The 26,921-nt window shown below is 48.1% G+C and overlaps 1 protein-coding gene across 6 annotated transcripts in view; it reads left to right on the top strand.

Annotated features, from left to right (window-relative positions):
• Positions 1 to 26,921, top strand: part of VAMP1 (vesicle associated membrane protein 1) — a 104,142-nt gene that overhangs the window by 7,229 nt on the left and 69,992 nt on the right. Inside the window, exons 5-6 of one of the 6 annotated variants that reach the window (XR_006284970.1) lie at positions 5,304 to 5,448; positions 9,266 to 9,345. The exons of 1 other annotated variant lie outside the window; for it this stretch is intronic. Coding sequence is in view for 4 of the 5 variants with exons in the window: in XM_037910483.2 (XP_037766411.1) it covers positions 9,266 to 9,360 (95 nt within the window). In the remaining variant the exon portion in view is untranslated. Of the gene's footprint in view, positions 1 to 5,303; positions 5,592 to 9,183; positions 10,082 to 26,921 lie in introns of those variants that run through there. 4 more of the 6 variants (XM_037910483.2, XM_043526106.1, XM_037910500.2 and 1 more) reach the window with 4 other exon arrangements.

The following is a 26,921-nucleotide window of genomic DNA, read 5'->3' as shown; positions in this document are numbered from 1 at the left end:
CTGATCTCAAATATGCCCTTGGGAAGAAAGATGACAACCCTAAACCCTGTTACTATCTGTGTCAGGAACTTGGGTTAGTAATTGGTGCTTGTCCCATAGAATGTAATAAAGAGCCTGACCCACCTGGCTTTTCTGCTCTCCACCATCAAGCAGTGTCTTGTGTCCAAGAGGAAGAACATTAGGTAGGAGTGGTAACTTGTCAGAGGGCGGACAGTTGTTCATAATGAGGGTGGGAGGAAGATGCATGCTCTGCCTCACTGAACACAGACTTTACTAAGGCTGAAAGTAGTAGAGTCCAGTGCTGTTTAAACTGTGTTGCAACTGGGAGGTTATTAGAGAAGGTTCAGAGGCAGTGTAGGAATGAGGTGCTCAAAGGAGATGTCCATAAACAGAAGAACACTGAAAGACTTCAAGTTTGAATTTAAAGGAGACACTCCCATTTATCAGATGGGGTAGTTAGTGGGTGCAATATGTAGGGAAGGGAGTCAGAGGAAAAACACAACTAGAGAAGAGGGGATTGAGAGCTACAGCTCCCTAAGACAGGCAGGAGGTAATTCCCTTTGAAGAAGAGTTGTTAAGGAAACACACCCATCAGGAGAAAGGGGGCATGGTGGTGCTCTGTATCTCTAGTTCCTAAACTGTGGGCTGTGACAGAGTCCTAGGTGTTCTGCTGGGGTGAAGTTCAACGGGGCATTGTCTGCCCCCCTAAACTGTGGAGTGCCTGCCCCTGCCCCCCCCAGTTGTGGAGTGGGGGCTGGCAATGGTCCCCTGCTGAAGGAGCCTGGAGCCCCTGGTGGGCAGCAGAGGGTGAAGTGGAGCTGCCAAAGGGTGGGTGGAAAGTGAGGACAAGGAGCTGGCCCTGAGAGGCAGCTGCTCCCAGGATGATTTCGAGAAGGCCAGATGGTCTGTACCTGTTTCTGGTCTGAGCTGCTGCACTTGGCAATCCGTGGCTGTTGGGGGGACCCTCTGGACTACTGGCCTTGCAGGGGGGGCCCCCAGGGCTGGGTCTCGGTGGTGCCGCTTTGTTTCCATATGCACAATGCCAAAATCGTGACCATCCAATATTGGCTGTACTGAGCACCTGACTTTGCCTGGTACTGGTGGCCCCTGAGCCTTTCTGTCCCTTCTGGGTAGGGTGTGCCTGTTAGGGATCAGGGCAGGGCTGCTGGGTGACAAGCTTGGGTACTTAATGGGCTGCTGAGGTGGAAGGTGTTAGCAGGGACTGGCTGTGGCACTGGCCCTGGTCCCTGCTGTGGTGAGGGGCTGCTCATGCCTTGACTGTCACATGTTAATAGTGGGCTGCAGTGCCTATTGCAGCTGCACAGGTGGGCCTTAGGAGATAGAGCATTTTCCTCTTTCTCATGGGAAACCCTGAAAATTAAATTCCTACACTGGCAGGTAGGAAGAAGGAAGTGGTGGGGAATAAAATTGTAACGTATGATACCCTATGAGAAATGAGGCGGCTCACATTTCTACCTTCATATCAGAGCTGGTATCCTCCCAGAGAAAGCCATTTCTACAGGGTACTGCATGCAGGAGGCATTCTGCAAACAGGGAGGGAAAAACAAGAATTAAAGTTACAGCTTGTCTGACAAACCTTCCCATCCTGTAAAGTGGTTTAACGGGCCGGGGGAGAAGGTGGAGGGGGGAAGGAGGTCATTTCTTGCTTTCCAGCTTCCTATGGTATTTCCTTTAATTTCTGCCATTGATGGCCACAGTTCTCTGATGTACAACAGAGGAAAGCATGCAGTCAGCGATGTACTGAAACTGTATCACATATAGTTGGTGATGCCTGCAAAGACATGGTGATAGTGCAGGTGCAGCCACATGCATCATCATGTACACTTAGACTCTCCCAAAGGCACTGGCATGTAGGCTGTGGCCTTGAACACAGCATTATATATGCTTGGAGACCTCAACAAAGATACAGTAATTAAGGCTGTGAGTTTGTCAAGGAAGTCATGGGTTCCATGACTTTCCAGGGCCTCCGTGACTTCTGCAATGGCGGGTGCGGCTGGCCTGGGGGCTTTCTGAGCAGCTTGTACAGCTGGCCCAGGGACTGCCCAGGCTGCTGCTGTGGCAGTCCTGGGCCACTATGTCCCCCTCGCCCAGCAGGAGTTTAGGTGTGGGAGGGGGCTCAAGGCTGGGGATTGGGGCACGAGACGGGGTGAGGGCTCTGGGTGGCACTTACCTCGGGGCTCTCTTGAAGTGGTGACATGTCCCTCACTCAGCTCCTAGGCAGTGCTCTGTGCACTGCCTCCACCTGCAGGCGCCTCCCCTGCAGCTCCCATTGGCTGCAGTTCCTGGCCAGTGGGAGTTGCGGAGCCGGGGCGGAGGAAGCGCACAGAGCCCCCTAGCTGCACCTCCACTTAGGAGCTGAGGGATTTCGCCGCTTCCAGGGAGCCTTGTAGAGCCAGGCAGGGAGTCTGCCAGCCCTGCCAAACCCCCACCCCAGCACCAGTGGGGGTCCCAGGCTGTGTACCCCCACTTACCCCCCTTTCCCTCAGCAGCTGCGGAGGTCCTGGGCTGCCCCCCTGAGCACCCCTGGGCTGCCCCCTCCCCCCCCAAGATTCAGTCAAGGGTGTATAGTACAAGTCATGAACAGGTCACGGGCTGTGAATTTTTGTTTACTGCCTGTGACCTGTCCATGACTTTTACTAAAAATACCCATGACTAAAATGTAGCATTAACAATAATGTATGCAAGATGTCCAGATGCCCACAAAGTGACACTGACAGGCATTTACTCATTAAGATATCCATGAAGGCAGAGTAGCATTAATTAAAAGTCAAACATAGGTTCAGCTGTCCACAAAAAAGGTAGATACTCAAATTGACTGTCACACATACTTTGAACCAATTCTATAATGAAAAGAAAGTGAATTCACTTCAGAAGAACGAGAGACTTTGTAAGACTATTTGTGTCATACATGCAAAGACAGAGGGACTCAGAGTGGTAATGATAGTCACATGCATTCACAGAAATGCATGTCACTGATGCTTTATTAGCATGCTATCTAATGCTGCCAAAGTGTAAAAGAGACAGACATCTTTTGTATGTCTGTCAGAGGCAAGTACAGTTGCCCAGAACAGGGTTTCATGCCGTTTGGGGTTCCCTCTGCTTAGTCCATTTGTCATGTATCTTGTCATTTATGTCCTGATGCAGTGACAAGTGGTTTTATAACATAATGGCATCTCTGATGTTGCTCTCCTGTCTCCCAGCATTGGGCACCATGTTGCACATCGTCAGAAACAGACAGAGACACTCCTATCCTAATGGCAGGGCAGTGCCATTATAGTTAAGGATGTTTCATGACCTCAGTTGAAAGGTTGACCTTTCTAAGTCCTCTAAAATCAATATGTTTAGTTGGATTCCTTTGAAATTTGGTGTGCCACTGAAGGCTACAGGGTAGAGTTAGAGACCCAAATTTGGGATCACTTGAGCTATAGGTTGGGGGGAAAAAAAACTGAACAGCCTTTTTCAAAACATTCTAGGGGTGTTTTTTTTGTTTGGTGTTCTTTGTGTGTGTGTGTGTGTGCGCGCGCTCAGACCTGCAGATTAAACTGTTGATGTGATGTCAGTCAAAATGGTCTCACTCTGTTGAGTTTTACCCAAACTAAATTTTGGGGGGACCAAATGTGAAAACAGTATTTCAGAAAATGGTCAATTTTTTTTACAGTGTGACTGTGCCATTACAGAAAAGTGTCAGGAGTGTTTCCATTCCCACCATTTTATATGCTTTAAAGCTTGACTCTCTTGTAAGTGCTCTCAAACCTGTACAGTTACTCAGCTTGATTTGAAATGTGGTGTGCCTCTAAATATGGGGTTACTTGGCCAAGAGATGCCCAAGTTACAGGGCCCCCTTCCAAAAAATGGTTTCCTTCTGTTGCCTTGTGCTATTAAACTGAGAGAGATTAACGACTGGATGAACCATGTCTTGTTGAGATTGATGACTGTGAACTCACCCTTCAGTTACTGTAACTAAGAATAAATTTATCACAAGCGCCTGCCTACCTATGACACAAGAGTTTTGGACTGAGTGGCTGGAGCTTGCTACAGTTTGTGAATTATAGGTAATAATTTTATTTTGGAGGGGAAATTAGACATGTGAATGCTTCCTGGGAGGGAAGAGTTATTAGTGGGTAGAGGGAGGAATTGGGAGAGAGGAGTTTGGTGCTACAGTGAGAGTAGTGGGTGTATGGGGATGGATTCTAGGTCAGAGAAGTGTGGGAATTAGAGGGAGGTGGGAGTGGGACACTAGGAAGGGGGAATGTGGGGCTGAGTGGCAGCAGGACTGGGGGACAGCTAGGGGTAGGGGCACCTGGCAGCCCTACATTCTCCCTTTCCGTGTGTGTTCCCAGGTCTGGGGGGGCTCTTGCTCCTTTAGGGGAGTCTGAGGACATGGCTACACTGGAAACTTCAAAGCGCTGTTGTGTGAATGCCCCCATGGCAGCGCTTTGAAGTACGAGTGTGGTCGCGCGTGAGCACTGGGAGAGAGCTCTCCCAGCGATCCTGGTAATCCACCTCCACGAGGGGGTTAGCTCTGAGTGCTGGGAGCCTGACTACACTAGCGCTTTAGAGCCCTCAGACTTGCTGCACTCGGGGTGATTTTTTCACACCCCTGAGCCAGCAAGTTAGAGCGCTATAAAATGTAAGTATAGACAAGCCCTGAGTCTCCCTCCCTGCCCCCTCATGTGAGCTGGGATATGAGGGATCTTGCATCTCTGGTGGTGTTTGATCCCCTCTTACTGCCTCCCAGGTGTGTGCCAGGATCTGGGGGGCCTATGGCCATCTATAGTGCTTGGATGTGTCATCCCGTCCCATGTGAGCTGGGTTGTGGGTGGCTTGCCCTTTTGGGAGGATCATAAGCCCCCTTTCTGCTCCCCTGTAAGCTAGGATCTGGGGAAGTCCTGCCGCTTTTGATGGGAAGCCGAGAACAAGTATACTTCATGGATATTACACGCTCTAATCTAAAGTACTCATGAGGGCATTGGGAACCCCCACTGAGATGGATGGAGCAGTTCACATGCTATTGTTTCAGGCTGGGGTGTTCTTAATCAGCTGGGATCATCACATTGAGAAGAATGGGCCACTTCACACCTTTCAGAGCCTCCTATACTATAGATGGATGTGTAGAGGAGCTTTTTTCCTCCATTGTTCCTCTATCCTTCCTGTTTAAAGGAGGACACTTCTAAGAACTTGTCTTCATTTACAGTGCTGCACCGTGTACTCCTGGGGGAATTCTGCACCAATGTGCGTGTGCATAATTAATGGACCATGCATATTTAAAAAATTTTTTGCAGAAAATAGCTTCTGCTGGAAAGTTGCTGCAGATCTGCCTTTTGCCCACCAGAGGGTGCTGTTGTGCTAGAACATAGTCGCTGTTCCCAGCCAGCTAGGGAAGAGAGAGAGCCTGCAGTGCCTTCTTCACAGCGCCTGTCGGCCCAGGTCAGGAGACGGGTCTATGGGGAGACAGACAGCATGGGGCTGCTGGGAGTTCAGATGGGGTCATAAGGGCTAGTGGGGGGAGAACAGATTGGGGCAGGGGCTGAATGGGAGTGGAGGTGCAGAGGCACAGGGAGAGGGAGGTGCAGGGTCACATGAGGATTGGGGAGGGGTGCAAGGCCACACGAGGGAAGGGAATGGCTGAGTAGGGGCACAGACTAATGGTGGGAGGGGGTGCAGGGACACATAGGGATGAGGGGGTTGGGGGTGCAGGGCTAGATGGGGAAGGGGGATGGCAGAGTGGGGGCACAGAGACACAGGGATGGGGGAGGGGGTGCAGGAAAACAGGGATGGGGGAGTGAGTGTCAGAGTGGGGGTGGAGGGACATATGGGATGCAGGGACACATGGGGACAGGGGCAGATGTGCGTGACTGAATGGGAGAAGCTGAGAGTCAACCATGGTCTGAATGGGGGAATCTCTCTTAACAATCCGTCCCGCCCCCTAAAAAAACCTGTCCGATATTTTTCCCACCCATACCCAACAACCTTCCAAGTTCATACCCAGGCTTCTTCCCTGTAATTACTTCCCTCTCCCTCAGCTCCTCTGTTACCCCTCACTCCCCCAAGAACTTTTGCATTGGTTCTGAGGGATGCAGGAAATACGGTTCTGTATTGTAGTTTAAATGAATTATTACTAAGAGTTCTGTATTAATATGCCTAGTAAGGAATCTATTTGACAAAAAATAGATTGAATCTTTTTTGTTGTCTGTATTGTTACAGACATACTTGCTGACAGGTATTTTGAAATAAATTACCAAACTAATTGAAACTGGTGTGATTACATTGTGTTATTTTGACAAAATATGCAGCATTTTAAAATATTGTGCACAGATTTTTATTTTTTTTGGCGCAGAATTCTCCCAGTTAATCCACCTCCCTGAAAGGCGGTAGCTATGTTGCAGGAGAAGCCCTCCCGCCAACATAGCGCTGCCTACTTGGGGTGTTAGGTTGGTATAACTATGTCGGTCAGGCGGGTGGATTTTTCACACGCTTGAGTGATGTAATTATACTGATATAGATATGTAGTGTAGACCTGGCCTAAGTGCTCTAAAATATCTGTGCTTCAAAGATTTTCTTGAAATTTGCAGCCCTTCATAGGAGTTAAGAGTAGGACCCAGAGATAGAAGCCCTGGAAAAAATAGCAGTTTTTCAGAAAGTTTTTAGGTGGGGTTTTTGTGTGTATGCAGAATTAGAGATCAAACTACTGCTGTGATGCACGTCAAAAATGGTCTCAATCGGTCAATTTTTGTGCGAGGTAGTGCCACCCACTGAGTCTTTGAGGGACCCAAATTGTGAATGGTATTTAAAAACACTTTCACGTTTTTGCTTGCGTAGATGTGTAATCTGGGAGGATTACAGTGTGTGCATGTGCCAATAAAGAAAAAGAATGAGAGAGGGTTTCTGTTCATCCACTTTATGCTTGCCTGGATAATATGAGGGAATGGTGCCAATTCCGTTGCCCCATGAATGCCCTGCCACTGATGTTTCTAGTCTGAACCTTTTTACCCTTGTGCAATAAAAATTTAATAACTCACATTGTTTGCTACAAGTTGTCTATTTTTACAGTATAACATGCATTTGTTTTATGGGGAGGTTTATTGTGAACACAGCAAACTAGTCAGTATCCAGTCTAACGAAAATGTCTGTTCTATTGGGTGTGGAGGAGCTAGAGACAGAAGTCTCTGTATGTGGGAAGGTATCAGTGGGGAGGGCCAAGGAGAAAGGTTGGGGCTGCAAAGGGGACTGGAAATTAGGACGGGTGGTAGGTAAACCTTGGACTGGTTGCTTGAGATAATCAGTATTTTTCTAGCCCCTGTGGGAAGGAGGGGGGCAAATGGCTACTTCATTCTCGCATAGTCTGTTGGTTTGACGACGTTTTCGTGCTATCTCTTTTTGAGGATTATTATGGAGTGACTCTGAAATCCAAAGCGTGATGCGCATGCTTGTGAGCAGATTAGGCACACAAAGTCATTGGTGAGCGTCTTGGTAGCTATAGCAGTAGCATGATGGTTTTCTCTTGCAGCTAACAGTTGATGATTTCTGTCCTCATCAAAGGCTTGGAGAGCTCGGAGTGTTGTATGTTGCCTTGCTGATCTATTTGACGGAGCCTTCTCGAGATCATCTATTGCACCAAAGTGTATGCTGTTCTTAATGCTGTCCTTGTAGTGCTGTCTGGCGCGGCCTTGATTCCGGTGTCCTTGTGCCAATTCTCCATAGAAAATTTTTCTGGGGAGTCGATGTTCAGGCATCCTAATGATTTGTGCAACCCAACGTAGTTGGGCTTTTATCACCATCGCCTTCATGCTTGTGGCATTTGACTTTTGGAGAACCTCCAGGCTGGTAATTTTGTCTTGCCAGCAGATCCCCATAATGGTGCACAGACACCGCATATGGAAGGCCTCTAGCTGTTTGATATGCCATTTGTATGGTGTCCAGGTCTCATAGCCATAGAGGAGAGATGTGAGCGCACAAGCCTTGTAAAGTTTTATTTTTCTTGAGAGGGTTGTGTTATGAGATTTCAGGACTTTCTTGTGTAGCTTTCCTAGTGACTGAGAAGCTCTCTGTATCCTGTTTGTGATCTCTTTGTCAAGAGATCCATCACTGGAAATGTTGCTGCCAAGATAGGTAAAATTGTCAACTTGCTTTAGTTGGATTCCACTAATTGATATGCTAACGGGATATGGCATGGAGTAGTGAAGATGATTGATGCAACGCCACATTTTTCTCCAGGCTGATTGTTTTGGGGCGCTTCAGCGAAGCGATCTGCAATGCACTGGAGATCTCCCTCTGTGTGTGCTAAGAGGGCACAATCATCTGCAAAGTGTGCTTCTCTTATTAGTAGTTCTGTTGTTTTTGTTTCTGCTTTAAGCCTTATAAGATTGAAGACTGAGACGTCATGTCTGTACCTGATGTATATGCCTCTGTTGAGCCTGTCTGTAGCATGGTTGAGAACTTGAGTGAAGAAGAGGTTGAACAGTACAGGAGCAAGGACACCGCCTTGTTTGACTCCATTTGAAATGGGAAAGGAGTCAGTGAATCCACACTGAGCCTCAGGTAGATTGGCTTCCGAGACAGTTTAGGAGGACACGAGCAAAGATTTTTCTAGTGACAGTGATAGGAGAGAGATCCCATGGTAGTTATCACAAACCATTTTGCTGCCTTTATTTTTAAATAAAGGAATAATTGTGGCATCTTTGAACTCTTGTGGCATTTCTTCATTGTCCCAGATGTCAGTAAGGATCTTCTGGAGTGTTGTTGACATCTTTGGACCAGGAGATTTATATATTTCTGCTGGTATTCCATCTCTGCCTGAGGACTTTCCTGAGGTCATCATACTGATTGCCTTTTCTGTTTCTTCAAGTGAGTGTGGTGAATCAAGGTGGTGCTGAATAGGCTTTTGGAGGTATCTGGTTAATAGCACTTGTTTCAATTGAGGATGGTCTGTTCAGTAGTTGGCTGAAGTGTTCAACCCATCTCTGTTCTATGCCATGTTTGTCTTTGATGACTGTCCAGCCATCATGAGTGAACCTGTGCTCACCTTTGAAGGTCCATAGACTAGCTTGAAAGAATCAAATAACTTGTTTCATTTGTTTCTGCATGCATTTGAGTGTTTTCTGCTACCTTCTCCCACCATTTATCGTGTATTGAGTGTAGCTGTCTCCGTGTGTTGCTTTGCAGGTGTTTGAATCTGTCTCTCTTTGGGGTGGACTGAATATTATTTTGCCAGTTTTGGAAAGCCTCTTTTTTTTTTTCTTTCAAGAGTACTGTGATTTCCTCCTCATTTTCATCAAACCAGTCGCCGTGAGCCCTTTTCTTCTGTCTGAGGATGTCAGTTGCAGGTTTTTGTACTTGTGACACTCTGTACCTTGGGGGAACACCCTGCACCCCCATGTCCATCCTTATAATATGATTGTGTGGTATCCAGTGCAAAGTTTGTGATGTTGGGTGTCTTCGGAAGGCTCATAATGCACTGAGCATAGTTATTATAGTAGTGTAATAGGTTGTAATTTCATGTACTTATGACACTGAAAACATGTCCTTGTGGCTTAAAACAAGCCTAGGCAAAGCTTTCCAGGAGCAGAGGGGCAGTTCCCATACATGCCTTGATGAGGTGTGACAAGCCCAGCCCAGCCTCACAGGAGCAAAGGACACTGGCCTAGGCAGCAACAAGGGATCTGTTGGACTCTCGAGTGAGTCGCTCCCCTTCCCTTGGTCAGTTTGGGACTACGATGAGATAATGCTCACCTGATTCTGAAGGGGCGGTGGGGCAAAACCAAGAGGGAAGAAAGAACGTGATAAAAGGGAGAGACGTTTGCCATGTTCTCTCTCTCTTCCACCTCCATCTACTGACACCACCACCACACGACTGAAGCGCTGATCAAAGGGGAGAGCCTGGCTGAAGGGCAACCAGCCAGCCTGTGGTGAGAAGCATCTAAGTTTGTAAGGGCACTGAAAGTGTTAAGATCAGTTTAGAATGCGTTTTGCTTTTATTTCATTTGACCAAATCTGACTGTGCTTTGACTTGTAATCACTTAAAATCTATCTTTGTAGTTAATAAATTTGTTTATTCTACCTGAAGCAGTACATTTGGTTTGAAGTGTGTCAGAGACTCCCCTTGGGATAACAAGCTTGGTACATATCAATTTCTTTGTTAAATTGACGAACTCATATAAGTTTGCAATGTCCAGAAGGCATAACTGGACACTGCAAGATGGAGGTTCCTAGGGTTGTGTCTGAGACTGGAGATATTGGCTAGTGCCATTCGGTTGCACAATCCAAGCAGTGGCTGACCAAAGGTCCTCACTCATGTAGCTAGGAGCAGCTTACATGCTAGAAGCTGTGCATGAACAATGCGGGAGTGGGGGTTCTCACAACAGAGCAAGGTAAGGCTGGCTCCCAGAGTCGAAGATTGAAGTGACCTAGCAGATTACCGCTCCAGATAACACCAGGGGGACGTCACAGTACTGTGTCTCTGAATTCCTCCCATGAAACAAGGTTATCACCAAGGTTGGTTTCTAGTGCACTTTGTAGCTTGTCTCGATAGGATGCATGATTTAATTCAGCAATATCTGGGGATGTCTTGATTGTTTTTGGCATTTGAGGCGTGTGGCTACAATGCGTACATTTAGTATTGACCTAATCATTCTATGATCCATCCAGCATTCTGCTCCATCCACGCATGGCTCTGGTGATCCAGCCATCCTTTATGTCACATTGTCGGACAATGATGTAATCTATTAGATGCCATTGTTTGGGGTGCATCCATGTAGTTTTATATTTGTCTGCCTGTCTGAAGATGGTATTTGTAACTGTTAGGCTATGTTCTGCACACTTGCTTAGGAGTAGGAATTCATTTTTCGAATGCCATTTTTTCCAATGACATTTTGCCAGTTGTTATCTTTACCTACTTGTGCATTGAAATCTCCTACGATGATTAGTTTATCACTTTGAGGTGCTGACTTGATGATAGAGTCAAGATCAGAGTAGAACCATTCCTTAGCATCATTAGGGCTTGTTAAGGTGGGCGCATGCACTGATGATGGTAGCAAATCACGACTTATTTAGCAGTAGCCTGAGTTTCATGAGTCTTTCATTGATACCTGTTGGAAAGACTTCAAGACATTGCAAGAGTTTGGTCTTGATGACAATTCCCACTCCATGAATTGTGGTTCTTTTCCCTTCCAAAAGAAGGGGTAGTCCCCAGCTGGTTCTGTAATAAAGCCCTTGTCTGCCAATCTGGTTTCACTGAGCACTGCAATGTCAATATCAGACCAGGCTAGCTCTTTTGAAAGGAGAGCTGTTCTTTCAAATTGAGAAGTATCATCTTTGTCTATCATAGTCCTGATGTTTCACGCTGCAATCTTTTGTGCTTTTTTAGTTATCTTTGGTTTTTGACCACGCTCAGGATGATCCACCAACTTGCAGTAAGCTGATTTGGATCTGGCTTGGATCTGAGCTGGATCTGATTTGGGCAGGCAATGTTTGAGGCAACTTTTCTAGCCCCTTTCCTTACAAAGGGAGAGCAGTGCAATCCTAAAAAGGGTTGCTCTGTCGCCTGGCATGTTGCTGAGCTTCCCTGCTGCCCTTGGGTTAGGGATGGGCCACCAGTGTCCCGGGCCACCTGTATGCAGGCTTGTGGCTACAACGGCCAGTAACTTCACCAGTCGCTTTGCCACTACCCCATCGCCACAGGACTCTTTAAGAGAGATGTGCATGAATGTATGTGTGAGGTTGATTAAAATGGGAGAGTCGTTGCACTGGGACAATCCCATTCTCTCGGCGGCTGAAGCTTGGCCCAGTGGCATAAAGGCTGTTACTACTGGAGGCTTCTTTAGCTGTAGTGTGTCAGAGTAGCAGCCGTGTTAGTCTGTATTCCCACTGAATGCATCCGATGAAGTGAGCTGTAGCTCACAAAAGCTTATGCTCAAATAAATGTTAGTCTCTAAGGTGCCACAAGTCCTCCTTTTCTTTTAGTTGTAGTGGATAGCCATGACTTCTATAGTGCCCCATCATGCCTTCCACAATGTGTTGCTGTGCTGCTTTTCAAGCTGTTGGACCAATATACGGTCTCTTCCTCCTTGGTTACCAGAACGGTCTTTGTATGCTTGAGAAGACAATCCTTAAATCACCATCAGTTTCCACACTTCCTGTTACCCTCACCTGGTTTAGCCCACCTGCCAAGGTGGCTTACCAGGGTGTGGCCACTGTCGCATACTTACTGCTATATGGAGTCATGGGTGAGAGCTGGGTGTACAGTGAGGACCAGAGAGGAAAAGAACCACTCAAGGAGTGTGGCATTATTTTGGGGGTAATTAATGTGGAGTTTCCAAAGAGACACTGTGGAGGTTTGGAACTGAAAGCTCAGGTATCTTGACTCCTGAGGGAAAAGAACTGTGTAAGCTGCCAGGGTTGCTAATGTGGATTCTAGATTATTCTTGGCTCATGAGGTGGCAAAAGTTGGCATGAGAGCAAGGAGTAAACCAAGACAGACCCTGCTCACTCCTGGATGCTGACCTTGCTGCTGAACCCAGCGACGCCCTGCCTGCCAGGGAACTCGCTCCTGCCATGGACCTGCCAGAGGCCACCTACCTAGAGGGGGCAGAGAACACCCTGCTGTTCCAGGTACACCCTGAGGGGAGGGGAGGAAGTGGTCCAGGGGCAGCCGACCTTGGTCTGCCTGCAGCTTTTGCGTGAGGCACAACCAGCGTGTTGTGATCAGGATCCCTGCTGACCCAGTGGCGGACCACTCTGCCACTGTTAGGGCACTAGGTTGGGGTCCAGTGGAGTAGGGTGGGCCAGGACCCCACCTGCCACCCCATCCGTGGGGTGGCAGCCTCCCTCGCCAGGCCCAGTGGCCTGCATGTGTCGATTGTCCCCTGGAGCTAGGACGCCCAACCCCTGGGGTTTCCTCAGACTCTGCTACAAGAGCTCAGAACTAATTGACTTCTGGGTGTGCTCTGCCTCTGAACCAAGAGGCCAGAGCTAGTTGACTACTGGGTGTGCCCTTCTCTACATTGAGCGACCAGGACTAATTGACTGCTGGCTTGCTCTGTCTCTGCACTGAGAGACCAGGGCTGATTGACTCCTGGGCTTGCTCTGGCCTTACAACTAGAGCCCAGAACTAAATGACTGCGGGTCTTGTTCTGTCTCTGTCTCCAGAGGCCAGAGGAAATTGACCACTGTGTGTGCTCCTCCCTTGGCTGAAGGGCCCAGGGATACTAGTTGCCTATATGGGCTCTGAGCCCTGCTGTGATACCAATAAAATAAAAACCAGCAGGATCTTATTAAAGGGGAAAAGGCAAAATACCACATTTATTGTGAACACAGAAAGAATCATACTAAGCAGTCAGTTATAGCTATAATGTTCCATTCAATCTCATATTTATTCTCACACACACACACGTTCTGCAAGGTTGTTATCATAGTTACCAACCTTGGAGTTGCTCATGCCAAGCCACTGGCCAGGTGGCCTGGACATGAGGAGGGAGCAGGGCCTTATCAGATGCTCATCTGATGCTTCTGGAAGTTGGTTTGCAGAATCAGACCCCAAAGTTCTCACTTTCTAGAGTCCATTTTTATAGGAATTTCTTCCTATGCCAGTCTATGGGAATTGCTTCATCATGCTGTTGCTGAATCAATCAGCAGATGGCACATTCCTGACGGCTCCGTGCTGCCAGATGTTATCTTGTTCTTTGGTTCTCCCATTCTTGAGGCTGTTGGGTGGATTCCAGTCTGCCCTCCAGGGGGTCCTCTGGTTATTTCCACTTGACGCCTTCTTCAGCCGATGGACACTGGATTCTTAGGCTGGCAGCTCCTTGATCATTCAGTTATTATCCACACCAACCATCCATCCACATACATCCTCTATCTCTGTTTTAATCACAATTGTTAACAAAGTGAGATGAATACAACAAAAGGCCGGGGAGTCTCTGGGTGCTGTTTCTGTTGTTACAGAGTATTGCTTTGAGTCTCTCTGTGTGTGAGTAGTTTTTGTTACAAAGAGTTGCTTTGAGAACAGACTCTGTCTTAGAATGTGCTAACACAATTAACAGCTTGCAAGTTTCACACATAGAGGGAGAGAAACAGTACCAAAAACCAAGAGACCTCTTAATTAGTAAAAAGAAAAGGAGTACTTGTGGCACCTTAGAGACTAACGAGTTTATTTGAGCATAAGCTTTCGTGAGCTACAGCTCACTTCATCGGATGCATACTGTGGAAAATACAGAAGATGTTTGTTTTTATACACACAAATCATGAAAAAATGGGTGTTTCTGTATTTTCCACAGTATGCATCCGATGAAGTGAGCTGTAGCTCACAAAAGCTTATGCTCAAATAAATTGGTTAGTCTCTAAGGTGCCACAAGTACTCCTTTTCTTTTTGTGAATACAGACTAACATGGCTGTTACTCTGAAACCTCTTAATTAGTAATACCCTGGAATTTAAACTATGGGGAATCAAACTCATTTGTGATTTTAATACAGAACTTCTTTAATATGATCCAACATAATCCCTCTTTTGACACTAAGATTTATAATCGTCAGTGTCACTTTCTGTGTAGCCTATTCAAGAGAACGTACTGTGAGGCAAATTGAGTGTGTGATTCCAATTCATCGCACATACATGATCCTAGTGATGTATCTTTACTACAAGGTTCTGGGGCAACAGGCAAGGAGAGGCACACCCACTTTTGAGGAGTCCATTTGGTAGAACCTCTAGTGTCCAATAGCTTCCCTCCCTCCCCAGCCCACTGGCTCGAGGTCCAGGGTAGCCAGAAGAATCCCATGTGTAATATGGGGAGTGGGCTAACCTTCAATACCTTTGCCTCCAGGGACTGTAGGTGTGCAATTTTGACAACAATTTCTCCCATTAACAAGTCTGGTTTTACAATACTGGAAACGTATTGCATCCATTCATATTGATAAGTGTCAGACAATGATCTCATTCTTTGTTTTAACAAATGCATCAAACACTCAATATTTTCCAATATGACCCAGAACATTTCGTTTTCCAAAGTAGCTAGGGCAAGTACCCGCATTTCAGTGCATCCCATAGCTATGGCTGTGTAGCTTCCTATTTCTAATTTTTTCTTATGCATAAGCCATGTGGTAGTATTAAGCCATTGCCAAAGATTCCATCAGGCTTTTAGGTTACCCAGACCAATTTGGACCAAGTCTACATTGGCATGTACTTGTTTTTGTATCGGGCTGTCCTGTAGCTGGGACAGAGAGCTTAATTTATTTTTAATTACTGCAGGTCTTCAGTACTTTTTTTTTTTTTAAACACACAACAGTGTTAGCAACAAGACAAAACATAGAACACAAAACACAATTTCTATTGTGACAGTAGATTCATGGTATTGGGTTGCTCTTCAGCTGTCATCAGCTTTTCCTGATTTTTCTAAAAGACAAAAAGAACATGTTTCTACCCCTTTTTGGGGTGGCAGATTATTGCTTAAAATATTTCTTTTACAAATACCCTTGCTGATTGCAGGCAAAACAGAGGAATTACCCCCATATTTTCCTGTTTTTGTTCTATAGGCAGGCCAGGTTTCAATGGCTTCTGTCTTGTAAGGGTTATGGGGAAATTATCCCACTGTTTTAGTCATTAAATCCATGAGGTGGGGTACCTCAGTTTCCCTTCTTATACAGCAGACCAAGTTTATAATGTGTTTCCTTCTGTGTTAAGCTTTAAGTTTATTTACAGGTAATAACTGAGAAGCATCATTACCATATGACCTTAAAGGATTTTTCCAAAAATCATACGCACTATACATTGCTACAGGGGTACTTAATATCATTAAATTTATTAAAGTTATCTTGTTATACCATGCCTTTTATTTAGACAATTTGTTTGCTGACCAGGTGAGTCCTTTATCTGAAGCTCCTTTGTGCTGCTAGTTCTTTCCTTCCTTTATCATTTAGGTAATTTGCATTTTCACAGACGCTTCCTGCTTTTGGATTTAAAGCCATCAGTAGCTCAGAGACTCCATCTTAAAAGGGACACAATCAACTTTCACCAGAGTTTTGATTACTTTTAACTTCTGCTTCCAAAACACACAGCAATCTGAAAAAGAAAACCCAACCTATTGTGGCTCCCTTTGGAGCCCTAATAGCATTTTAATTAAGTAGCATGGTATGTTTGCATTTCTTTTGCCCCTTCTACAATATACCCTGCACATGTTCTGGGGCAAATGCACTTTCCTTCCATAGTTTAACTTCTATAACATTATCCATATCCATTTTTACATAAGGTGTAACTATTTCTTTTTTTTTTTTTTTTTGCTTACAGAGTTTTCATGTACCTTTATCAAAGTGACAGTCTGATTACTCAGAGCCATTTTAAGACTCAGTGTTTCTAACATTGCTTCTTTTTGTTTTATGCACCTCACCACTGCTGTTGCTTCAGAGGGGCACTGTCTTTTTTAATTTCATATTTATTTATTTATTTTATTTATTTTTTTTCCTACAGCTCTCATCTGCTATTTTGTTACAAAAGCAAACAAACAAAAAGCAAACAAACAAAAAGAATCCAGAATTTTTTTTCTATTCTCCTGATTTTGACTGCCCTGCTGCAGCCACAACTTAAAAACATTTTACATTTTGTAAAGCATTGAGTTACCTTTAAGGGTAAAATGCCAGATCCCAAAGCTAAACAACACTAATCACCTGTGTCTAGCAAAAAGGTCTGTCAGTTTTGCAACTTTGAATTAAAGAGTCAAATTTTTAGTGGCATTAGTTAAAACAAAACCAATTGGTCCTTAGAACTTTACATATTTACACACACACAGATAGATACATACACATTTTCTTTTCCTTAACATCCCTTCCACACGGCTCTGTTTTTTTACATCTTACATTCCCTTTATATATTTGAGGCAGTTAAGTTCCAATAGAACCCCCTTATGTTCTTTTAGCAAATTTGACTAAATTGTCCAGTCAAATGATTTTAATCCGTTTATTTTTGTCTGGCTAATTTACAGACATTCCTTTGGAAAAGGGCCCATTTTTCCTTCAGAATGGCTGCAAAAAAAGCAAGAATGCTCTTTCTCTAACACTTTTCCTGTTTAACATTTTCACAAAGTTTAGCCGCTTAATTCCCTCCAGCCTCTGCAGAGTTAACTTTTTCACTCTCTTTTCTCTTTGTAAATATTCCTGGGGGTGCTGTACATAGGACCTTCTCCCCCTTCACCTGCTGTAATGACTGCTACCTCTTTAGAGGCAAAGCCCAATTTTTGTCTCAGACTCTTAATTAGTGATTCACAACTACTATGATTTCCAGGTGCTCTGTCCTGCTTCAAGCTTAATTTCTTTACCATACCTTGGAGCACATGATTCTCTCTTTCAATTTTCTCAGAGGCTTTAACTTGGTCTGCCAGGAATCTTTCTCTCTTTTTGCATTCCTGGAGTGCCTCTTTCACTATTTTCAGCTGACTTTGGGTATTTGTAGCCAGCACCTTCCAATTGTCTGCTCCCTTTTCCGTTTGTGCCTTTTCCTCTTTACATGAAGACAAGCAGAGGTAAGAATCCTTACATGTCTCCCACAACAACCAAATTGCTGCTGCATCTCTTTTGGCAGCACTAGAAGGTTTGTATGTGAGGATATACTGAGCCAATCTATCCTCTAGGTCCGAAATAGTGCAGACATCAGCTAGGGCTTGTTTAGTCCAAGGACTGTGCCCAAATTTTTGAAGGATTTGTTTAAAATGTGTAATTTTTTTTAAACAAAAGGTGAGGTTGGAGTTCCTTCTGACTCCATTCCTCCCTCTGGTACTGGCTTACCCTGTTTTCTTTTAAACATCTTAACATGGCTATCTCAATCTCTTTGTCACTCCTGGTATTACTTAGCAAGTGACACAGCCTAGATTCTGAAATCATAGCTTATCAAATTTCCTCGTCACACCTGGCACAGGTCAGCGAGTGACACAGCCTAGATTCTCTGAACCTGCTACTCCTTATTCCAAGTGAGTAGCTTAGCCTGATCCTTAGGCCTTCTTGCTGCCCCTGATACCTCAGTGAACAATAGGACTTAGGTTTAGTAATTGTAGCTTAATCTATACGCGGTCCCCTGCTACCTTCCCGGAGGCCAGCAGGTCCCCTGCTACCTTCCCGGAGGCCAGCAGGTCCCCTGCTACCTTCCCGGAGGCCAGCAGGTCCCCTGCTACCTTCCCGGAGGCCAGCAGGTCCCCTGCTACCTTCCCGGAGGCCAGCAGGTCCCCTGCTACCTTCCCGGAGGCCAGCAGGTCCCCTGCTACCTTCCCGGAGGCCAGCAGGTCCCCTGCTACCTTCCCGGAGGCCAGCAGGTCCCCTGCTACCTTCCCGGAGGCCAGCAGGTCCCCTGCTACCTTCCCGGAGGCCAGCAGGTCCCCTGCTACCTTCCCGGAGGCCAGCAGGTCCCCTGCTACCTTCCCGGAGGCCAGCAGGTCCCCTGCTACCTTCCCGGAGGCCAGCAGGTCCCCTGCTACCTTCCCGGAGGCCAGCAGGTCCCCTGCTACCTTCCCGGAGGCCAGCAGGTCCCCTGCTACCTTCCCGGAGGCCAGCAGGTCCCCTGCTACCTTCCCGGAGGCCAGCAGGTCCCCTGCTACCTTCCCGGAGGCCAGCAGGTCCCCTGCTACCTTCCCGGAGGCCAGCAGGTCCCCTGCTACCTTCCCGGAGGCCAGCAGGTCCCCTGCTACCTTCCCGGAGGCCAGCAGGTCCCCTGCTACCTTCCCGGAGGCCAGCAGGTCCCCTGCTACCTTCCCGGAGGCCAGCAGGTCCCCTGCTACCTTCCCGGAGGCCAGCAGGTCCCCTGCTACCTTCCCGGAGGCCAGCAGGTCCCCTGCTACCTTCCCGGAGGCCAGCAGGTCCCCTGCTACCTTCCCGGAGGCCAGCAGGTCCCCTGCTACCTTCCCGGAGGCCAGCAGGTCCCCTGCTACCTTCCCGGAGGCCAGCAGGTCCCCTGCTACCTTCCCGGAGGCCAGCAGGTCCCCTGCTACCTTCCCGGAGGCCAGCAGGTCCCCTGCTACCTTCCCGGAGGCCAGCAGGTCCCCTGCTACCTTCCCGGAGGCCAGCAGGTCCCCTGCTACCTTCCCGGAGGCCAGCAGGTCCCCTGCTACCTTCCCGGAGGCCAGCAGGTCCCCTGCTACCTTCCCGGAGGCCAGCAGGTCCCCTGCTACCTTCCCGGAGGCCAGCAGGTCCCCTGCTACCTTCCCGGAGGCCAGCAGGTCCCCTGCTACCTTCCCGGAGGCCAGCAGGTCCCCTGCTACCTTCCCGGAGGCCAGCAGGTCCCCTGCTACCTTCCCGGAGGCCAGCAGGTCCCCTGCTACCTTCCCGGAGGCCAGCAGGTCCCCTGCTACCTTCCCGGAGGCCAGCAGGTCCCCTGCTACCTTCCCGGAGGCCAGCAGGTCCCCTGCTACCTTCCCGGAGGCCAGCAGGTCCCCTGCTACCTTCCCGGAGGCCAGCAGGTCCCCTGCTACCTTCCCGGAGGCCAGCAGGTCCCCTGCTACCTTCCCGGAGGCCAGCAGGTCCCCTGCTACCTTCCCGGAGGCCAGCAGGTCCCCTGCTACCTTCCCGGAGGCCAGCAGGTCCCCTGCTACCTTCCCGGAGGCCAGCAGGTCCCCTGCTACCTTCCCGGAGGCCAGCAGGTCCCCTGCTACCTTCCCGGAGGCCAGCAGGTCCCCTGCTACCTTCCCGGAGGCCAGCAGGTCCCCTGCTACCTTCCCGGAGGCCAGCAGGTCCCCTGCTACCTTCCCGGAGGCCAGCAGGTCCCCTGCTACCTTCCCGGAGGCCAGCAGGTCCCCTGCTACCTTCCCGGAGGCCAGCAGGTCCCCTGCTACCTTCCCGGAGGCCAGCAGGTCCCCTGCTACCTTCCCGGAGGCCAGCAGGTCCCCTGCTACCTTCCCGGAGGCCAGCAGGTCCCCTGCTACCTTCCCGGAGGCCAGCAGGTCCCCTGCTACCTTCCCGGAGGCCAGCAGGTCCCCTGCTACCTTCCCGGAGGCCAGCAGGTCCCCTGCTACCTTCCCGGAGGCCAGCAGGTCCCCTGCTACCTTCCCGGAGGCCAGCAGGTCCCCTGCTACCTTCCCGGAGGCCAGCAGGTCCCCTGCTACCTTCCCGGAGGCCAGCAGGTCCCCTGCTACCTTCCCGGAGGCCAGCAGGTCCCCTGCTACCTTCCCGGAGGCCAGCAGGTCCCCTGCTACCTTCCCGGAGGCCAGCAGGTCTGGTTAACCCGATAGAAATGCCTAGCTCAGTAGAGCTGGCGGTGTGCACACCAATATTTACAATAACTGAGGTATTTTACCAGTATTCCCCCTTTTGCAATTCTCCACCAAAATGTTATACCAATAAAATAAAAGCCAGCAGGATCTTATTAAAGGGGAAAAGGCAAAATACCACATTTATTGTGAACACAGAAAGAATCATAGTAAGCAGTTAGTTATATCTATAACATTCAATTCAATCTCATATTTATTCACACATTCATTCATATACACACACACACACACACACACACACACAGGTTCTGCAAGGTTGTTATCATAGTTACCAATCTTGGTGTTGCTCATGCCAAGCCACTGGCCAGGTGGTCTGGACATGAGGAGGGAGCAGGGCCTTATCTGATGCTCCTGGAAGTTGGTTTGCAGAATCTGACCCCAAAGTTCTCACTTTCTAGAGTCCATTTTTATAGGAATTTCTTCCTATGCCAGTCTATGAGAATTGCTTCATCATGCTGTTGCTGAATCAATCAGCAGATGGCACATTCCTGACGGCTCCGTGCTGCCAGATGTTATCTTGTTCTTTGGTTCTCCCATTCTTGAGGCTGTTGGGTGGATTCCAGTCTGCCCTCCAGGGGGTCCTCTGGTTATTTCCACTTGACGCTTTCTTCAGCCGATGGACACTGGATTCTTAGGCTGGCAGCTCCCTGATCATTCAGTTATTATCCACACCAACCATCCATCCATATACATCCTCTATCTCTGTTTTAATCACAATTGTTAACAAAGCGAGATGAATACAACAAAAGGCCGGGGAGTCTCTGGGTGCTGTTTCTGTTGTTACAGAGTATTGCTTTGAGTCTCTCTGCGTGTGAGTAGTTGTTGTTGCAAACAATTGCTTTGAGAACAGACTCTGTCTTAGAATGTGCTAACACAATTAGCAGCTTGCAAGTTTCACACAAGAGGGAGAGAAACAGTACCAAAAACCAAGAGACCTCTTAATTAGTAATACCTTGGAATTTAAACTATGGGGAATCAAACTCATTTGTGATTTTAATACAGAACTTCTTTAATATGATCCAACACTGCCACAAGGGCCCAGAGACCATAGACTAAGCTGTGCACGGCTTCTGCATGCAGGGCTCGAGGGGTATAAGCGCTTGGCTGCTTGGCGTGTTAGCCCGGTTGGGACACTACGCCTAACTCTAATTCCCCTGACACTAGGCAGCGGTCTGACAACTTAGTGAGGCGGTGTGGCCTCCCTCCGACCCAGAGCGGCAGGGACAACAGTGCCACCACTACAGTAGTTTATTTGCAATGTTTTTATCCCTCCACCAATACATATCAGCGTCTCCATGCCTTCACACACTGTATCTCAACTTTCAAAGCTCTTCTTTAAAATAGGGGGGAGGGTAAGGTGTAACTATTGAGAGGACACCCTTTGTCACGCTCGCCTAACCTTCTGTTTCTCAAACACTCCTTGTTGGCTCATCTCCTGTTTGTCACAAAGTGTTAAATTGTCTCATCCCACACAAAGAGGAGGAATTTTGATCTAGAAAATTAAATAAGATGCTTCAGGCTGTGCTAAGTAGTTGCTGCTCTTAACAATTTCAAAATAATAAAATACAAATAAATTAGAATAGTTCAGATATTATGTCATAATCTGATAAGACTCAACGTGATAGGACACCTCTTATTATGTACTGCTACTAGTGACACTCAAACTGATCCTCAGCTCCTACCACCATGAGATAGGCAGGAGAGGATTGTTATCCTTACTTGACAGAGGGAGAAACTAAGGCTGAGAAAGGTGAAGTGACTTGTCTTAAGTCACACAGCCAGTCAGTCACAAACCAACATCAAGACATGCCTATTTATTATTGGGAGTAGCTCCCTATTGCTACTTTTACTTAATCATTGGGTACCCACTTCAGTAATACTACAGCACACATTAAGACAATGCTGTGGGCCATAATCCATGTGCCTAGAGTTTGTGTCCATTTGCTTTTGCTTCAGTCTGTCACCCTCTCTATCCCTAGAGCAGGTTGAGTGGATTTTTTTATGTTAGAGGTAGTTGGCAATGTTTCAGTGAAATGATTTTTTTTTTTGTCAGAAAATGCCAGTTCATTGAGACCAAAACTTTTTGTGTGAACATAGCCGTTTTGACAGAACTTTCATAAGGAAGGCAGTTCTTTGAGTGCTTGCTCATGTCGATTCCAAGCAGGTGTGCGCGCGCTGTGTGCACAGTTGTCAGAAGTTTTTTTCCCCTACCTGTACCCATCTGCTCGGGTGTGGAGCCCCCGGGAGTCATGCCTTCATGGCAGTGTATATAGATCCCTGCCAATCCACCACCTCTTCCTTCTTACCGCCAGTGACAGTCATTGGAGCAGCTCTCTTCTCTTGCTTTGGCAAACAATCCCCTAGTGGATTTTCCCTTGTATCTGTAAATAAACTTAAATAAAGTTTTCATTAGTCCATAGTTAGTTAAGATAAGTTTTAGTTGGAGGTTTCCCCCCATCACCGCGTTCTCCCCCTCCCAGGGACCAGGGCATGCCTTGGTCTCAGGGATTCAAACCGTGCGGGTCCTGTCTGAAGCCTATCCCAAAGGGAGACCCACATGACTGCTGTTTGAAGTGTTTGGGGGAAGCCCATCAGACTGAGAAGTGCAAAATCTTCAGAGACTTCCATCCAAGGACTATGAAGGAGAGGGACTTTAGGCTAAAATTGCTCCTCATGGAGGTAGTCTTTCGTCCCCAGCCAGCACTTCGGTGTGGAGCACACCAGCCTCCATAAGAGAGGCTGTGGCGCCAATAAAGCACTCAGACTCCAGAGACCATTGGCAGCACCACTCCCCAGCACCAAAGACCTCCTCTGGTGTGAGTGCCCGGCACCACTCCCATTCACCAGTGCTGCGCAAGAAGAAGACTGACAGAGGTCACTCTCCCACTAGAGCAGCAGAGCAAGGAGGCACTGAGACACCCTGCTCTAACTCCTACTCAGCTGGCACCATCAACTCCAATCTCACAGGGAGGTCCATCGAGTCCAGTTCTTGTGGAATCCCCAGTGTAGGAGTGTCCAATGGAGGAGTTGGACCTTCCCTCCACTCTGGATCCCTTTGAGGTGGCCAGGGACCTTACAGCAATGGCAGAACAACTGGCGCCACAAAGAGGCACCATGCCTTCTAAGGGCAAGCCGGCAATGATGCGGCTCCACTCCCACACACCATCTCGCTCCTCTGTCGCCGAGGTCGGACTCAGAGGTGTACGTGTCTAGGCGGAGCTGGCACTGCTCTTGGCACCGTTCCCGGCACAGCTCCAAACAGGAGGGGCAGCCATTGCCTATGATGCCATGGCCACTCCAGTGGCAGGCACTGGCTCAATGGCCCTTCTGGACCCCACAGGCCTACCACCAAGCCCAAGGGCTAGGGTCCAGATAGTTGTAAGATGTGTCCAAGGCATGGGCCTCTCCATCATGATCTGTAGCCCAGGAACCTCCTCGAGGCCACGAGATCGACACCGAGCCCACAGCAGGAACTGGCACCGGGGCCGGCACGGGGCCAGAAGCCGGCATCACTCCCAGCACTGCACAAGACGCATTGGCGCAGGGGAATCTCCACGAGCCGGAAGGACAGGAGGACCCAGTACCCCCGCGGGCATCCTTCTTATCCTCCCCTAATGAGGCAGGGGCAGGCACATCTACCACACTGCCAACCTTGAACGACAGAGCCCATCAGGAGTTACTCAGAAGTGTGGCTCAGAATTTGGGCATGCAGGCGGAAGAGACTGAACCCATGGTCAATGTTCTGGTGCCTAAAGGTCCCTCGGGGGTAGATTTGCTCCTCATTAAGACCCTCCAGAACACTACTAAAGCATTGTGGTAAACACCCGCCTCTCTTCCCTCCATGACCAAATAGGTGGAGAGGAAGTATTTTGTGCCTTCAAAAGGGTATGAGCATGTCAAGGTTCCTCCCCCACTCTGAACGCTAGGGTACAGATGTGGGGACCTGCATGAAAACCTCCTAAGCTTATCTTTACCAGCTTAGGTGAAAAAGTTCCCCAAGGTACAAAATATTCCACCCTTTGTCCTTGGATTGGTCGCTACCACCACCAAACAAATACTGGTTACTGGGGAAGAGCTGATTGGAAACGTCTTTCCCCCCAAATACTTCCCAAAACCTTGCACTCCACTTCCTGGACAAGGTTTGGTAAAAAAGCCTCACCAATTTGCCTAGGTGACTACAGACGCAGACCCTTGGATCTTAAGAACAATGAACAATCCTCCCAACACTTGCACCCCCCCCTTTCCTGGGAAATGTTGGATAAAAAGCCTCACCAATTTGCATAGATGACCACAGACCCAAACCCTTGGATCTGAGAACAATGAAAAAGCATTCAGTTTTCTTACAAGAAGACTTTTAATAGCAATAGGAGTAAATAGAAGTAAAGAAATCCCCTCTGTAAAATCAGGATAGTAGATACCTTACAGGGTAATTAGATTCAAAACATAGAGAATCCCTCTAGGCAAGAACTTAAGTTACAAAAAGGATACACAGACAGAAATAGTTATTCTATTCAGCACAATTCTTTTCTCAGCCATTTAAAGAAATCATAATCTAACACGTACCTAGCTAGATTACTTACTAAAAGTTCTAAGACTCCATTCCTGGTCTATCCCCGGCAAAGGCAGCATAAAGACAGACACACAGACCCTTTGTTTCTCTCCCTCCTCCCAACTTTTGAAAGTATCTTGTCTCCTCATTGGTCATTTTGGTCAGGTGCCAGTGAGGTTACCTTTAGCTTCTTAACCCTTTATAGGTGAGAGGAGTTTTCCTCTGGCCAGGAGGGATTTTTAAGGGGTTTACCCTTCCCGTTATATTTATGACAGAGTACCTTTTCACTCACTCTCATCCGGCCACATTGGTTGTGGCAGCTGCCAATGAAAAGGAAAGGCAAGGGCAACTGGAACCGACTCCCATGTCCAAGGAGGCGAAGAAACTGGATCTCTTCAGTAGGAAGGTGTATTCTACCAGGGTGGGGGTCCAGCTTTGCATCACCAACCAACAGGCGGGCCTCGGCCGCTACAACTTTAACTCCTAGAACACATCCAAATTCAAGGAGCTGCTTCTGGCTCACTCTCGTTCAGAGTTTGCTGCCATTCTCGAGCAAGGCAAGGTCATTGCAAGGACCTCCTGACAGGCTGAACCGAGACCACCTAGACAAGTTGGTCATACTCACTCCTCCAGTTATCGAGTCCCTCCTGTGGTGGCTTGACTTGCAAGTGATGTGTGCGGGAGTGCCCTTCTCTGGGCCCCAACATTCGCTGTCTCTAGTAACAGATGCATCGGCAATGGGTTGGGGGGGGTGCACCTAGGAAGATTCAGGACCTAAGGTCTGTGGTCCCAAGCAGAACTTTCGCTGCACATCAACGTCAGGGAACTACGTGCGGTTGGCTTGCTTGCCAGACATTTCAAACACATCTGAGTCCTACCAAGTTCATGGCCATAAAAAACACATCACGGACCGTGAAATCTGGTCTCCCCCCATGAAATCTGTATAGTATAGGATAAAGGCATACGAAAGACCAGATTTCATGGGGAGACCAGTGTTTCTGAAATTGGGGGTCCTGGCCGAAAAGGGAGTTGAAGCGGGGGGGTCACAGTATTATTTTAGGGGGGTTGCGGTATTGCCACCCTTACTTCTGCGCTGCCTTCACAGCTGGCTGGCCGGAGAGCAGTGGCTGTTGGCCAGGCACCCAGCTCTGAAGGCAGCACCCCACCAGCAGCAGCGCAGAAGGGTGGCAATACCATACCATGCCACTCTTAGTTCTGTGCTGCCGCTGAAGGCGGCTCTGCTATCAGAGCTGGGCTCCCAGCCAGCAGCCACTGCTCTCCAGCTCTGAAGGCAGCGCCGCCACCAGCAGCAGTGCAGAAGTAAGGGTAGCAGTACCGTGACCCACCCTCCCAGACTATGAAATTGACCAAAATGGACCATGAATTTGGCAGGGCCCTATATATCAGTATTGACAGACAATACAACAGCGAAGTTCTTTATAGACAGACAGGATGGTGCTCGCTCTTCTCCCCATGCCAGGAAGCCCTCAAGCTGTGGGACTTTTGCATTGCCCACTCGATACATCTGGCAGCATCGTACCTTCCGGGCTCTCAGAACAAACTGGACAACCATCTCAGCAGGTCCTTTCACAACCACGAGTGGTCCCTCTTTCCGGATGTCGTGATCAACATCTTCCAAAGGTGGGGATTTCCCCAGATAAACCTGTTCGCAACACGGCACAACAGGAAGTGTCAGCAGTTCTGTTCCTTCCTGAATCACAGCCCGGGCTCGTTCGCAGACTCCTTTCCCCTCCCTTGGAAGGGGCACCTGCTGCATGCATTCCTGCCCTTTCCTCTTATGTACAAGGTCATGCTGAAAGCCCAAAGAGAGGGAGCACCAGCATGGCCATGACAACACTGGTTCACCATACTTCTAGACGTGTCGGTGGACATGCCTATAGCACTGCCCCTGGTCCCAGACTTGATAACGCAGGACCACAGCTGTCTCCAGCATCCCAGTCTAGAGTTTCTCCACTTCGCAGCATGGAAACTCCATGGCTAAACCCTTTGGAGCTCACATGCTCAGAATCTGTTAGGAAGGTTCTCCTTGGCAGCCGGAAACCATCCACTCGAGCCACTTATTTGGCTAAGTGGAAGAGATTCTTGATTTGGTCACTGCA

This window comes from Chelonia mydas, chromosome 1, assembly GCF_015237465.2.
Source record: "Chelonia mydas isolate rCheMyd1 chromosome 1, rCheMyd1.pri.v2, whole genome shotgun sequence".
NCBI classification, from domain to species: domain Eukaryota; kingdom Metazoa; phylum Chordata; order Testudines; family Cheloniidae; genus Chelonia; species Chelonia mydas.
Note: the sequence above shows the minus strand (reverse complement) of the source record. Positions and strands in the feature narration are given on the sequence as shown.